The sequence below is a fragment of the Manis javanica genome, chromosome 4 (assembly GCF_040802235.1).
Source record: "Manis javanica isolate MJ-LG chromosome 4, MJ_LKY, whole genome shotgun sequence".
Classification (NCBI taxonomy): Eukaryota; Metazoa; Chordata; class Mammalia; order Pholidota; family Manidae; genus Manis; species Manis javanica.
The window spans coordinates 129,168,766-129,185,315 of record NC_133159.1 but is presented as its reverse complement, the minus strand read 5'-3'; the positions used below and the strand labels follow the sequence as shown (position 1 = coordinate 129,185,315).

The 16,550-nt window shown below is 39.8% G+C and overlaps 1 protein-coding gene across 2 annotated transcripts in view; it reads left to right on the top strand.

The window, feature by feature from the left end:
• Window positions 1-16,550, top strand: part of DNAH2 (dynein axonemal heavy chain 2) — a 96,547-nt gene that overhangs the window by 1,287 nt on the left and 78,710 nt on the right. For both annotated transcript variants that reach the window (XM_017671777.3, XM_073234886.1), the window contains exons 2-6: window positions 184-293; window positions 413-595; window positions 7,346-7,407; window positions 9,478-9,648; window positions 15,971-16,199. In XM_017671777.3, coding sequence (XP_017527266.3) covers window positions 427-595; window positions 7,346-7,407; window positions 9,478-9,648; window positions 15,971-16,199 — 631 coding nt within the window. In that variant the 5' untranslated portion in view covers window positions 184-293; window positions 413-426. The remainder of the gene's footprint in view (window positions 1-183; window positions 294-412; window positions 596-7,345; window positions 7,408-9,477; window positions 9,649-15,970; window positions 16,200-16,550) is intronic.

Sequence of the window (16,550 nt, the reverse complement as noted above, 5' to 3'; positions counted from 1 at the left end):
CCCACTGCCCTGGGGGGTAGGGTGATCAGGGGTGCATACACCCTCACCTCAGCTTGGTAGGTCTTTTTCTGATTATTCACATCCTCATCCTCAGGGCAGAGATGGGGCTTTCTAAACCCTCATTAGTGGGGGTGTCTGTTGGGCTACCATCTTTACTTCTATTTATTCCTAATGCCTTTTGAGGGGCTGACTTTGATTTTTGACCCAATGCTCTGAAGAAAGTGGGATATCCCAGGGAAAGGAGGACTGGGAGACCCCTTGTGGTTAATGGAACCCAGCGTGGATACCTCTAGGTAAGATCATGATATTGGGGGTCTTGGTCAGTTTGTGAACTCAGAAGGGATTACATGTGTTGGGGGTTGGGTTGAGGGTGGATCTGGCTGTGGACTCCCAGATTCCTGTCTGTTGGCAGGTTTTTCCTACACGATGTCCAGCAAATCTGAGAAGAAGCGTAGAGGGAGTGGCCGGGCAAGCGGTGGCCAGGGAAGCGCCTGGAGGCAAGCTGCTCCGGCAGTTCTGACCTCACAGGCTGCTGAGGCCCCCCCAGCTGCCAGTGAGTTGGAGCCCCAGTCCGAGCCTCTCAAGGAAGAGCCTGGTGGGTACATGCTGGAGAGGAGTTTGGGGGCAGAATGTGTGTATTTAAGGAGGGTCTCAGCTGAGGAGCAGGTTCCACTGCTTATAGCCAAGTGGCAGGGGTTCAGCAAAATCTCAGGCCTCCCACTGGGCCCATTTTTTGTGTTTTCCTCCTGGCCAGCTTTAATGCTTGTTCTTTCTGTCTTAAGATTCCCCCCCAATGCACCAAGAGGTCACCAGCCAATCCTTAATCTTAGCCTCTTCTTCCTTATTTCAAGTGTTCCTGGTTGCTCCTACCCCGCTGAAGGGTTTGATCTCTTCCCTTTTCCCATTTTCACCCTGGGTGGCAAAACAAATAATGTTTTCTCCCATTAAGCCCATCACCATGGAGACTCAGACTGCTTTGCCACCCTTTGAATCCTAAGCCTGACTGATGCTTTCTCCCATCTGTTTAAGGCACTCCCCTCACTCTGGCAGGGCCTTGGCAGACTGAGCAGGTTCAGGTTCAGGGCCACAGGAAAAGAAACCTAGTGTCTAGACTGAGAGAGAAAAGAGCTTAAAGAGGCTGCCTTTTGTGGCTTTGATCTCAAGGATTCCCTGTGGATGAGCTGGGTCAGTAAGGTTCAAAGTTTTTTGGTAGCCTTTGCTGTCCCGGGCTGTCCCTTAGAGCACTGGCCGGTGTAGATATGGCTGTGAGCTATATAGCCCTCCCCGTTTACATGGGGCCTTCTTCATGCAGCTAGCAGCCTGTCAACATGGAGAGAAACAGAGTCCCCTTTTAATATTAAAAGTTGAGAGATTAAATATCAGCATGGGAGAAAGGTGCAGGGTACACAGGGCCTTGCCCTAGGATCTAGACATTAAAAATGGACAACATTTCTTTCTTCTGAGTTCTCTTGAAAGCAGTTTAAAATGGGACTGGCTCCTAGAAGCTGGATACTGTGAATAGGGGGCAGGAGGAGGGAGAGCAGTGAGGTTCAGTTTTAATCATCAGGGGTGGGAAGAGAAGGAGTTTCTAAAAGTTCCAGGCACCAAGGATCTATGACTTCTTTAGCTCCAAGCCTTTTTATTGTTTGATGTGGAACTTTCCAACTGACCCTTAACTCTGATAGAGGTTCAGACGAGACTTGGGACTCCAGGCAGCCCTGAAGTGAACCTTCATCTCTGTATTTGTGGGACTTGAGGAGGAATTGATGCCTGTCCCACAGGAGACAGAGGGGCCTGCTTTGGTCTGAATATTTGTGTTCCCCCAAAATTTGTATTTTGAAATCCCATTGCCCAATGTGGATGGCGTTAGTTTGTGGGGCCTTTGGAAGGTGGAACTGTTATGAATGGGATTAGTGCCTTATACAAGTGGCTCCAGAGAGATCCCTTGCCCCTTCCGTGTGTGAGGACACATTGAGAGGTCTGTGACCCACAGAGGGCCCTTACCCAACCATGCTGGCAACCTGATCTAGGACTTCCAGCCTCTAGAGCTGTGAGAAATGCATTTCTGCTGTTTATAAGCCTCCCAGTCTGTGGGGTTTTGTTAGAGCAACCAAAGACAGGGCCTAAAACCCTTTCTGGCAAAGGATGGTGGGTTAAAGGGCAAATGCCTTTTTGAGGTTTGTATTGACAACCTTTGCTTCTGTAAGTGCTCTTCAATTACTGTTGAAAAGAGTAGTACGACTAGTACAGGCTCATGATCCTATATTTGTAATTTTAAAAAGTCCTAAGAGCTAAAAATTTTTTCCCCAAAGTTTGGCATCCAAACTTATTTGGTGGTAATACATAATCTAAACTGACATGAAGGTATTTATAGGCTATTTAGGCCACTTAATATAAATTTTCATATGTTTTACTGCAAAGATACTAGTAATATTAAAATTTTGATAGTGGAGTGCCATTCTAGAGCCCTCCAGGGGGCGCGAGGGTTTACATACCATACTATACTATATTACAATTCTGAATTCTGAAGTATCCTTGACTCTAAGGGTTTTGGATAAGGGATTGTAGACCTGTTTTTCTGGTAAATTAGAAAAAGTATGGAAAGTAACATAATGAACACCCATAGAGCCATAACCCAGTGTAAGAATAAACTGAGAGAGTAACATGGGAACCCCTCTGGCCCCCCAAGTTCCCAAATGCTTCTTTCCTTCTCCAGACCTCACCACTATCCTGAGTTGGTGTTTATCATTCTCAAGCTTGTTTTTTTAAATTTTTGCTGCATGTGTCCATGAATGTCATATACTAATCATATTTCATGGTTTAGACTTTATCTACATTGTATAATAGAAAACAAAAATCAGTTTACTTGAGATTGTTTTGCCTGAAATCTTTTTAATTTTTAATTTTTAAAATTTTTATTGAAGTATAGTTGATATACAGTATTATTTTGGTTTCAAGTGTACAACATAGTGATTTGACAGTTATTTACATTATTAAATGCTCACTCCAACTAGTGTAGTTACTGTCAACATAGGAAGATATCACTGTATTGTTGACTATATTTTCTGTGCTGTACTTTCATCCCCATGACTAATTCATATTAGAATTGAGATTCTGTGCCCCTTTTCCCCTTTGCCTATTTAACCCAGCACCCCACTCTCTTCCGCCATGGCAACCACCAGTCTCTTAGTGTCTATCAGTCTATTTCTGTTTTGTTTGCTCATTTTGTTTCATTTTGTTTTTTTAGACTTCACATATAAGTGAAATCACATGGTATTTGTCTTCACCTGGCTTATTTCACTTAGCACAATACCCTCTAGATCCATCTATGTTGTTGCAAATGGCAAGATTTTCTTTTTTATGGCTGAATAATATTCCATTGTGTATATGTACCATATCTTCTTTATCCATTCATCTACTGATGGACACTTAGGTTGCTTCCATTTCTTGGCTATTGTAAATAGTGGCTTTAGGATGTAGAGTTCTATAGATGTCTGTTAGGTCCATCTGTTCTAGTGTTTTGTTCAGTGCCTCTGTGTCCTTACATATTTTCTGTTCGGTGGATCTGTCCTTTGGAGTGAGTGGCGTGTTGAAGTCTCCTAAAATGAATGCATTGCATTCTCTTTCCTCCTTTTGTTCTGTTGGTATTTGTTTCACATATGTTGGTGCTCCTGTGTTGGGTGCATATATATTTATAATGGTTATAGCCTCTTGTTGGACTGAGCCCTTTATCATTATGTAATGTCCTTCTTTATCTTTTGTTACTTTCTTTGTTTTGAGGTCTATTTTGTCTGATACTACTGCAACACCTGCTTTTTTCTTCCTGTTGTTTGCATGAAATATCTTTTTCCATCCCTTGACTTTTAGTCTGTGCCTGTCTTTGGGTTTGAGGTGAGACTCTTGTAAGCAGCATATAGATGGGTCTTGCTTTTTTTTTTTTTTTTTTTGAGAGGGCATCTCTCATATTTATTGATCAAATGGTTGTTAACAACAATAAAATTCAGTATAGGGGGGTCAATGCTCAATGTACAATCATTAATCCATCTCAAGCCTAATTCTCGTCAGTCTCCAATCTTCTGAAGCATAACGAACAAGTTCTTACGTGGTGAACGAATTCTTACATAGTGAATAAATTCTTACATGGTGAACAGTACAAGGGCATTCATCACAGAAACTTTCGGTTTTGATCATGCATTATGACCTATAAACAATCAGGTCAAATATGAATATTCATTTGATTTTTATACTTGATTTATATGTTGATCCCACATTTCTCCTATTATTATTTTTATTTTTATTTTTAATAAAATGTTGAAGTGGTAGGTAGATGCAAGATAAAGGTAGAAAACATAGTTTAGTGCTGTAAGAAGGCAAATGTAGATGATCAGATGATCAGGTGTGTGCCTATGGACTAAGTATTAATCCAGGCTAGACAAGGGCAGCAAGACATCCACGGATGCAGAAGATTTCTCTCAAAGCAGGGGGGGTGAGGTTCTGAGCCTCACCTCTGTTGATCCCCAAATTCTCACCTGATGGCCCCCCTGCGACTGTGCCTGTCTTAGGTTGTTCCTCCCTTGAGGAATCTTACCCGTCTCTGGCTAACCAGTCATCTTCCGGGGCCATACAGGGAAATGTAAAGTTGGTAAGTGAGAGAGAAGCCATATTGTTTGCGGGTCTTGCTTTTTTATCCATTCTATTACTCTGTGTCTTTTGATTGGTGCATTCAGTCCATTTACATTTTGGGTGATTATTGAAAGATATGTACTTATTGCCATTGCAGGCTTTAGATTTGTGGTTACCAAAGGTTCAAGGTTAGCTTCTTTAGTATCTTACTGTCTAACTTAACTTGCTTATTGAGCTATTTTAAACACTGTCTGGTGATTCTTTATTTTTCTCCCTTCTTATTCCTCCTCCTCCATTCTTTATATGTTGGGTGTTTTATTCTGTGCTCTTTTGTGTTTCCTTTAACTGCTTTTGTGGGTAGTTGATTTTATTTTTTGCCTTTAGTTAGTATTTGGTTGTTCTGCTTTCTTTGCTGTGGTTTTATTTTCTCTGGTGACATTATTTAGTCTTAGGAGTGCCCCCATCTAGAGCAGTCCCTCTAAAATACCCTGTAGAGGTGGTTTGTGGGAGGCAAATTCCCTCAACTTTTGCTTGTCTGGGAATTGTTTAATCCCTCCTTCATATTTAAATGATAATCATGCTGGATACAGTATTCTTGGTTCAAGGCCCTTCTGTTTCATTGCATTAAATATATCATGCCATTCTCTTCTGGCCTGTAAGGTTTCTGTTGAGAAGTCTGATGATAGCCTGATGGGTTTTCCTTTGTAGGTGACCTTTTTTTCTCTTTGGCTGCCTTTAAAACTCTGTCCTTGTCCTTGATCTTTGCCATTTTAATTATTATGTGTCTTGGTGTTGCCCTCCTTGGGTCCCTTCTATTGGGAATTCTGTGTACTTCTGTGGTCTGAGCGATTATTTCCTTCCCCAGTTTGGGGAAGTTTTCAGCAATTATTTCTTCAAATACACTTTCTATCCCTTTTTCTCTCTCTTCTTCTGGTACCTCTATAATGCAGAAATTGTTCCTTTTGGATTGGTCACACAGTTCTCTTATTATTATTTCATTCCTAGAGATCCTTTTATCTCTCTCTGTGTCAGTTTCTATGCGTTCCTGTTCTCTGGTTTCTATTCCATCAATGGCCTCTTGCATATCATCCATTCTGCTTTTAAATTCTTCCAGAGATTGTTTCATTTCTGTAATCTCCTTCCGGACATCATCCCTTAGCTCTTGCATATTTCTCTGCAGCTCCATCAGCATGGTTATGAGCTTTAGTTTTAATTCTTTTCAGGGAGATTGGTTAGGTCTATCTCCTTCTTGGGGTTTGCCTCTGTGATCTTGGTCTGTATCAAGTTCTTCTGCCTTTTCATGGCAATAGAGGTATTTGTGGGGAGCTGGCATGTGTGTTGGCTAAGAGAAAGTCCCTTCTTGCTGGTTTGTGGCCTTCCTCTCCTGGGAGAACAGTGACCCCTAGTGGCTTGTGCTGGGTAGCTGCGTGCAGGCGGGGTTTCTAATTCTTGCCTGGCTGCTATGGAGCTCCATGGTTGCTGTGGGTGTGGCCAGCCTCAGGCTGCTTCTCCAATGTGGCGGAGCCACATCGGAGCGGGAACAGGTGGGAGGCTGTTTAATGCCGTGAGGGGCCTCCGAGCTGCACTGTTTACCAGGGGGTTAGGGTGCCCGGAGTTCCTTGGGATTCCCAGCTGCTCAGCTAAGTGTCCCGGGACGCTTCCATCCAGCTGTGGGGTCCCTGTCCCTTTAAGACTTTAAAAAAGTACTCACTTTTCTTTGTCCCAGGGGCGCTGGCTGTGGGGACCCACTTGCAGGTTTTACTGTCCTGTTTCCCTAGTTTCCAGCACCCCACACACTGTGTGTCTGCGCTCTGGTGCAGATGGCTAGGGCTGGGTGTTTAGCAGTCCTGGGCTCCCTCTCCTTCCCGGCTCCAACTCCTCTCCTCCCACTGGGAGCTGGGGTGAGGGGCGCTTGGGTCCCACCGGGCCACGGCTTGTATCTTACTCCCTTCCTGAGGCGCTGGGTTCTCCCAGTTGTGGATGTAGTCTAGCTGTTGTCCTGTGTCTTCTGGTCTCTCTTTTAGGGATAGTTGTATTTGTTGTATTTTCAAAAATATATATGGTTTTGGGAGGAGATTTCCGCTGCTCTACTCACGCTGCCATCTTGCTTCTCCTACATCCAATTCAGTGGTTTTTGACAAAAGCAACCATCACCACTATCTAGTTTTAGAACATTTTCATCCCCCCACTCAAAAAGTGACTTCAAGCACCTTGAGAAATTGGTACCAGATGACCTCTGTATCTTCTAAGTTGCATCAGAACCTAGACTTTTAGCAGTCACTCTCCATGCCCCTTTACCCCCAGATCCTGGTAACCACTAATCTACTTTCTGTCTCTGTGGATATACCTGTTCTGGACATTTCACATAAATGGAATCATACAATATGTGGTCTTTTGTGACTGACTTTTTTACTTAGCATAATGTTTTTAAGACTCATCCATGGGGTAGCACTGTAGTAGACTTTCATTTCTTTTTATGGCTGAATAACATTCCACCACAATTTGTTTATCCATTCATCTGCTGATGGACACTCTGGTTGTGGCCACCATTTGGCTATTGTGACTAGTGCTGCTATGAACATTGGCATGCCAGTATCTGTTCAAGTCCCTGCTTCCAATTCTCTTGGGTATATACCTGGACAGAGAAGGGCTGGGTCATATGGTGACTCTACATTTAGCTTTTTAAGGGATGCTTCCATTTTGGAATTTTTTTGCTTCCCAGAGCCCACACTGGAGGAACCTGAAGTACAGAACGAAGAATTACAGGAGATAGAGGTAGATGTGGTAAGTTTGGGTTTTCTCTGAGACATATTCCTTCCTAACAACTGATGAGTCAATGGATTAGTTGTAGAATGGCCTATGAGTAATTCTCTTCAATCTGTCACTTAGTTACTTGGTGAGTTCTACTCATTCTCTGCTGGTAGCCTACTCACCACAAATCCAGTTCACTGAGTAAAGGACAAAGTTATCCACGCCCCTCATCCTTCTAGCAGAAGAGGGTTGTAAGTGAAGAACAGGGTTCTTAGCTGTCCTGTCCTTGTCTCCCCATCTTGCATCAGTCTGCCACAGCAAGCTATATCAGTTGCGTGGTGACATCTGAACAAGTTGAACAAGCTGGGCAGACATCGTCCTAATTGGATACTGAGTTCTGAGACGTTCTCTTCCTTCAGTTGTCTCCCTTGGCTGAAGACTTTACAGAAACCACTTCAAGCCCTTTTAGAAATTGGCACTAAAGGACCCCTTGACCTTTACTTCCACATTGCCTCATAAACTAGCCACACCCATAGTTACCTGGATTAGAAGAATTAAGTGGTGACCTCGAAATTTTTTTAAAAGGGAGAGAAAAGTAATAACTTTTCATTAGAGAAAAAATTGGAAGGATGTAAAAGTAAAACAAAAGGTAAAATAAAAAACAGCATTATTGCCTAAACATGTAATATTAATGGTTTGATATGTCTTTTCTTTCTGTGTATAGGTCTGCAAGTTACAAAAAAATAATCTTAACTGTACATATTCTAATCTATTAAGCATTTTTCACAAAATGTTTTATCATTCATAATATTATATGCTTTCTGTAAGCACTATTTTTTTATAGTCATATAGTACTTGATCAGATGTTTATACTGTAGTTAAGTCATTACTCTTGGACATTTTGCCATTTCTAATTTTTTGCTATTGTAGAAATACCGTGGTGAATATTGTAAATAAAACTAACACTTAATATTGCCTCAAGATAGATTCCTGTACATGGATTTACTGAATCAAAGAGTAAAGAACATTTCTAACACTTTTCATGTATAATGCCAAGCTGTTTTCCAAGTGAATTACACTTTTTGTCCTCTCACTAGCAACAAGCCCTTTTCAGGCCTGGGCATTGTCAGATTGCCCATAAATGACAGGCAATAAATGATACATCTTTGCTATTTTTTTATCTGTACTTCTTTGATTTCAAGTGGAATTGGACATTTTTTTCATATTTTCATTTTTTCTTTTATGGCGTGACATGTCTGTCCTTTTATCCATTTATTTATCAGGGTCTTCGTGTTTTTCTCATTGGTTCATCTGTATCTTTATATAGGAAAGATTTTTAGGTCACTAAATTCTCTTGACCTGGAAATTTTTAGTAAAAGAGGTGCCTTCTCATCTTCCAGGGGTACTGGGAGAAGGACAGGGTAACTTCTCAAGTTCACTGAGCTCTATCTGCATATCTTCTAATTTCCTTAATTTATTTAGTAAAGCTCTACAGATTTTTTTTTCTAGCCACCAGTTACAATTTATTTTCCATCTAGTTGATTTATTCCTTAGTGTTTTCCAGTCTCTCCTTCTTCCTCACTGCAATGTCAATTGACTTTTACCAAACATCTGGTACTTATTTCAGTATCCTGAGGAGGCTGCATCATGAAGAAATTGCTCTTGCACCCTTATCCTCTTTCCAGCTTGTCATCTCCTTGCTCCTAATTGCTTAATTTAGGCTAATATTCTATATGTTCACTTAATTAATTTTACTTTGAAGATGAGGGCTGCTTGGTAATACATTTTTACAACCACAGGCATAAATGTAGTATCTTGGGAAGATAATGTACCTTAGTTTTCCTCTATGATCCATTCTGTTTTCACCTGTAGAAGCAAGACAATTTGTTTCTTTAAGAATACAACAAACGAAATAAACCAAAAAGAGATACTGTTTCCTTAAAACCTTGAAACCTATCATTCAAGGCATCCTCAGCTTTCAAGTCACCTTCTGGACCTGTGTGACTACTTCTCTCCTCCCCCATATCCTCACATGTGATCACGGATGGGAGAAATGACTCATCCTAACAGCTGTACCTGCTTTGATTCTCTGCTCTCCTATAGAAGCCCCTTTTCCTGTCCCGAGCTGTACTGACAGGACTGGCAGATGCCACATGGACAGAGGAACATGATGCCATTCTGCAACGCTTTGCACAGGACCCTTCGGAGCCCATCCTCACTATCTTCATCGACCCCTGTTTGGGGCTGACACTCGATCTGGGCATGCCTGTACAGGTGGGTACTTTGCCTTCCCAGGCTCCAGTGTGGCCTCCCAGGGCGGGGGGCTGAATGTTCTGAGTCTCTTTGTCATCTTGGTCTTATCTCCTGTGCCCAAGGTCTGTTGAGCCTCATGGTATATCACACACCCTGCCTGGCAGCAGGATACAGAGAGGAATGAGTCAGGGGTTTTGCTTTTGATGATCTCATAGTCTAGGGGAAGATGTATAAAAAATACATTATATCATGATGTATGGGCAAAGCTTTATAGTGACTTTATGGGAGCAACTTATGTAGCCAGTGGAATGCTGGCAGGTGTGGCAGTGGAGGTGATATTTGAGTTGGGGATGAAGGGTAAGGAGGATTTCATCAAGGCTGGAGAAGAGCTGTTCAGATGAAGAACACTTTATGGGCAAAGAAAAGAGGAGTTGGCAGTGATGCTGAAAAGGTGGGCTGGGGTCAGCCTGTGGAGGGCCTTGTATATTATGCTACAGAATTTGGCCTCCATCCCAGAGGGAACTATATTAAGGCTTTCGTGGGTTAGCTAGATAACTATTTCAACAATGTGGAGGATACATCAGTGCAGGGCACACCATGGGTAGGGAGGCACAAGACCGGATGTATCATAAAATGTCAGTGATAGAGTCTGGGTGGTGGGTATAGAGGTCACTATAAAATTCTTTTAACTTCTCTGTATGTTTGCAAAATTTTGAAATAAAATGTTGGAAAAGGAAATGGCTATTGCTTTGCTTCTATTGGCAGCACATATACAAAAATCAAAATGATAATAAAGATGACAATGGCCCTGTGCAATGACACAATTTGTGAAGCTCTCTATATTCAACAAAGGCAAAAACAGGGCATGGCTCTTTCTTGTATATTAGTAATATTCAGCTACAAAACATCATGAAAAAAGATTTCATTCACAAAAGGAGCAAAAAAATTTGCATAAAAATATGTAGGATTTATATGAAAGATGACAACTTTGTTGAGGGCCATAAAAGAAGATTTGAATAAACAGTGAGCCATATCCTGTTTCTGGATAGGACTCTTAACATTATAAAGATCATTCCATCTAAAAGAAGTACCATTTTAATGCAACTCCAATCAAAGTGCCACAGTCCCTAGATCCTTTGTATAAAGGATTTAAAGATATATCCAGAAAAATGCATGAAAATAGCAAAGAAGATGATGAAGAAGAAAAGTAATGGAGGAGACTTGTGAATATGACAATTATTACTACAGTAGTTAAAACAGAGTTGTACTGGGACAAGAATATATATAATATAAGCAACATAAAGAAAGTAAGAAAATATGTAAGCATTTTCTATAGAACTGGCATTTAAACTGTGAGGAATGATGGATTAATCAATGATAGAATTGGAAAACATGGAAAACAAAAAATTTCTGCAATAAAAAATCCATTTAGCTGGTGGAAGGGGGAGATGTGGAGATGTGGTCAAAGGATAAAAAGTTTCCGACACCAAAAGCAAAAATAAATAAGCGGGACCATATCAAACTAAAAAGCTATTGCCAGCAAAGGAAATTATTACCAAAATGAAAAAGCAACCCAAGGAATGGGAGAAAACCTTTGCAAATTATATATCTGATAAGGTTAATATCCAAAAGAGCTCTACAATTCAATAGCAAAAAAGACAAAACAAAACCTAAACAATCTGATTTAAACACGGGCAGAGGAATTGAAAGGACATTTTCCCAAAGAAGACATACCAATGGCCAACAGGTACAGGAATAGGTGTTCAGCATCACCAAGTAGAAAAATGTAAATCAAACCACAATGAGACATCACCCCACATCTGCTGGAATGGCTATCATCAAAAAGACAATAGTTCACGAGTGTGGTGAGGAGGTGGAGGAAAGGGAACTGTTGTGCACTATTGGTGGGAATGTATTTGGTGCAGCCACCAGGGAAAACAGTGTGAAGGTTCCTCATAAAATTAAAACTAGAACTACCATATGATCCAGCGATTCTACTTCTGGGTGTATATATATATATCTAAAGGATAAATGAAATCACCATTTCAAAGAGATATTTGCACCCTATGCCCATTGTACCATTATTTACAATAGCCAAAACATGGAAATAGCCTACTTGTCAGTTGGTGTATGAATGGATAAAGAAAATATATATATACACACATGCACACAATGGAATATTAATTAGCAATGAGGAAAAAAAATCCTGCCATTTGTAACAACATGGATGGGCCTTGGAGGAATTATACTAAGTGAAATAAATCAGACAGAGAAAGACAAATACTATATGACCTCATGTATGGAATCTAGGAAAAAAACCCTAACTCATAGAAACACAACACAGATTGGTGGTTGCCAGAGTTAAGGGATGGGAAGATAGGTAAAATGGGTGAAGGTGGTCAAAAGGTACAAACTTCCAGTTAAAATATAAACTTCTGGAGATAATGTACAGCATGGTGCTTACAGTTAACAATACTGTGTCGTACATTTGAAAGTTGCTAAGAGAGTAGATCTTCAAAGTTCTCATGATAAGGAAAAAAACTGTAACTATGTGAGGTGCCAGATGTTAACTGAACTTATTGTGGTAATCATTTTGCAATAAATACATATATCAGATTATTATGTTGTACACCTTAAACTAATATAATGTTATAGGTCAATTATATCTCAATAAAATAGGGAAGGGGTAATACTCCTTTTAGATTCTGGATATCTAATATTCAGCATAGTGAACGTAATTAATAATACTGTATGGTGTATTTGAAACGTGCTAAGAGGGTAGATCTTAAGTGTTCTCACCACACACACACAAAAGGTAGCTATGTGAGATGATGGATATGCTAATTAGCTTGATTTCAGTGATAATTTTGGAGTATATATGTATATCAAGCAGCAAGGTGTGTATCTTCAGTATATACAATTTTTACTTGTCAATTATGCCTCAGTAAAGCTGAAAAAATCTATTGAGCATGACAAAATACATTCTAAATAGATTACAGACTTAATTGTGATCTCCTGGGTTAAGATTGCTATTTCCTTAAGAAATGATTACCCTTGAATAGTTGATAAAATGAGCAAAACATAAGAGCAGAAAAAAAAATAAGAAAAACCACCCAGGAGTAAATGAAAAAAGAAAGAAGCATAATCGAATCTAATACACTTTAAAAGTGGGTGACCAACGAAAGGTCTGTGCACTGAGTTAAGGAAACCATCCTCCACACAGGAGTAGTGGGCCCAGTGAGCTGCAGTGAACCTTAGACAGGGCTTTTAACAAAATCTGGAAAGAGAAAGAGCACAGGTAGTTTAATAAAGATTTCACTGTTTTAAATTAGCGTTAACCACCTGTGCATTCCCTCATGAACTTCTCTTAGGTTAGAGAAAAGTGAATGAAACATAAAATATCCAACCCTTTCACTTTAACTTTGAGGAGGAAATGAAACTTAGGTTTTCACAGTGGGATATCAAGAAGTCATGGTACAATAAAACAAAAAGAGGGAATGTGTAGATCTGCTCAAGCAGGAGGAAAGTGAAAAGGAATTGCATGGCAATTGCAAGCTGCCATCAAAGGAAAAAAATATGAAAGAGGAAAGCGTAACTGAACAGAAGGGAATTCCTCACAACAGTATCATGGTATAGTAGAACTTAATAAGAACATAAGTCCAATTTCTAAAAAGCTAAGAGATGAAATGATAAAACATGAGAAAGGTGAAAGGGAGATTACAGATTTTAGGAAATAAATAAAGCAGCATGTTACAAAGCTGGTAGGCAGAAACAGCAAGGAGCTGAGTAGCTGATTTTTGCTGAAAATCTGACTTGACATAGAAGAAAGGCTTGAGATAATTACGGTGTATGTAGAAGAAAAAAAAACAATGACAATACAATTAGAGAAAAGTTAATAGATACAAAGGACACAAGTGATCTAATATAGAGAGCCAACTAATGAAACAATATAAATTTAAGGATACAATACAAAGAATTTCTGTGCTCTGCAAAAGGAACTGAATCTAGGAATGGAGAGGACATACTTTAGTCCACAAAATTTGTTACACAATGTTTAATGTCAATACACATCTCAGCTACTAAAATTCAAGGAAATTTTCTTTAGGAACATGCCTATGTATCTTCCTGACAAGAATATTTAACTTGTATCTAATAATGAAGAAACAGATAAATTGAAATTAAGGTACATTGTGAGAAAACAACTGGCCTGAAGTATCAGAAATATCAATGCCATGGTAGAAAGAAAAAGACTGCAGAACTGTGTGAAAATAAGGAGACTACAGAGACACGACTGTGTGCGATCCTGGATGGGAAAAAGCCAACTGTAAATGACATTATTTGGACAATTGGGGAAAATTGGATGTGGACCTTATATAAAGGAAAGTATTGTATGAAGTTAATTTTTTGGAATGTGATAATTACAATGTTAGGTATGTTGGAGAAAATGTTCACTTTTAGGAGCTACATGCTGACATGTTGAAGGGTGCAGTATCATGTGTGCAGCTAACTCTCAAATGGCTCAGCTGAGAGAGAGCATGCGAGGGTGCAATGGAGCAAAATGTTAACAATTAGTGACTCTAGAAGAAGGGTCATTGTACTTTTCTTCCAGTTTTTCTTTGAGTTGGAATCCTTTTCTAAATGAAAAATTGGGAAAAAATTATTTAGGCCTCTGTGTCAAAAAATCAAATTACCTATTATCCTCCAAGGGGAAACATAAGGCTGGCCTAAGGCTTACCTGTACACCCATATCTCCAGACAAACACATCTCCGGAATTCTCTAGGAAAAATAGTGTGACCTAGAGTAGTATTCCCGGCCTACACGGTCAAGTATAAAGGCATCGAATAGGCAGTCGTTTTCAATCTGAAAGAACTATACTTTAAAAAACAAAAATAACATCATCAATTGAAATGCATCCATTAAGAAATGAACCAAATAGAGAACTGAGGAACAGAGAATCTATGAACATTCAATTCCTTTTAATGAAAACTAATACAAATAACCACGGGAATTGTGGTGATGCTATAGAATTTGAATGTTATCAACCTGGACAATGTAAAAATAGTACTATAATAAAAATTGGGAAGTGGTGAGAAGATGAGAGGGAGATGAGTCTGTCAATGTTCTTTCAGAACAGTGAGTTAACAAAACAAAATTGAAAGGTAGTGGAAAAAACCAACCGTTTAACTATTTTTCAAAATCTCTCTTATAACCTTAGAAAGGGATATTTTAGGAAGAAATCTCTGTTGAGCATGAAGAAACTCAACAATTTATTTGAAGCTCAACAATTCCTTAATTATCCTCACATCAATGTCTTTTATTCTATTAAATTTAAGTAAAATTAAATTTAATACTTCTCATTAAAATAGCATGATCTTATTTTGAAATAATTTAAACTTATTCTTTTGAATGTCTCTACCTATAGAAGATGTCTGGAATAATGTTTTCTCTGTTAACAGCATTAATATCTGGGTCATAGAATTTTTGATGACATTTTAACTTTTTTATTTGTACTTTGCGCAGTTCTAGTTATTTATAGTTAACATACACATATCATTTTAACAAAAAAAAAACAGTTGTTAAGCGTTTAAAAAATAGACATAAAATGCCAAAATTTAATTCTGGTTAGTGGGAAGATAAATGGTATTACTTTCTTCTTTGTGCTTTATTTTCAGTTTTTAAAATTAAATAAATTATAAAGAGTAGTTACAAAAGCCCTAAGAAAAAAATCCCAGGTGCATCTGGCATTGGTGGTGGAATGGCCTTTCTAAGCATGTAGAAATCAGAAATTTTAAACACTTTTAACTATCTGAAAACTTAAGCAATTCTGAAAGTCACATATTGCTGAATGTAAACAACAACTCACCATAAGCAAAATTGAAGGATAAATGAAAATTTGGGTGAGACGTATATGCAACCAAAATGGAAAACCCTAGTCAACTGCCTCTTATTTCCAGTCCTTCTCCTGCTTTTCCTATTGCTGAAAGTGCTTCATCCACTCTAGCCTTTTCATCCATTCATCCATCCATCTGTCCAACATTTATTGGGCATCTAATATGTCCCAGTCACTGTGCTAGGTTTCAGAGCCAAGTTGGACAAAATACACAGTTCCTACCCTCAAGCATGCTCTCTGCATTTCCTCCTCACATCTCTGGGTATGTCCTCTATTATATCCCTGAAAAGAGCAGGAAGCACTGCTTCCATTTGGAGAAGGATAGGGATATGCTAAGGGCAGCGGACAAAGAGCTCAGCCAGCTCATAGGGGCTTTAGTGATTGGGGCCTCAGATTACTTTGGGTATCATGGCTGGGCCTGGTGACTGAACTCTGATCTACTGTTTTTGCAGGCTCAGAACCAGATTGTCTACTTCATTCGTCAAGCACTGGTTCCCGTAACTCCAAAGAACTTTGAGGCAACTGTGCAGTTTGGGACAGTGCGGGGTTCCTACATCCCAGCCCTGCTTCGGCTGCTCAGTGGTGTCTTTGCTCCTCAGATCTTTACAAACACAACTTGGCCTGAGAGCATTCGAAATCATTTTGCTTCTCACCTGCACAGGTTCTTGGCCTGTCTGACAGGTGAGCAGAAAGACTTGAGTGCCTCGTTTCCCCCTCGTGCCCACCTACAGCAGAGCCAGTGAGGGTCAGCCCGAGGACCTAGGCTGTCCTGCACAGAGCAGGTACTCTGTGTTTGTTGACTGAGTGGAAGGGGGTACAGAATTTGCCTTCTAATCCAGATACAGTTTTCTGCTGTTGAATGGTTGACCATACCTCCTCAAACTTAAAGTTGGAAATTTCCAAAGTACGTGTGGGGTAAAGGGAAATGCAGTGAGTGAGGGGGCTGTAGGGGAGTACATATGTCACAGAGGAGGGTGTTGAGGGCATGGTAAGGACCTTTGACCTTATTTTATGACCATCCCTTATTATACC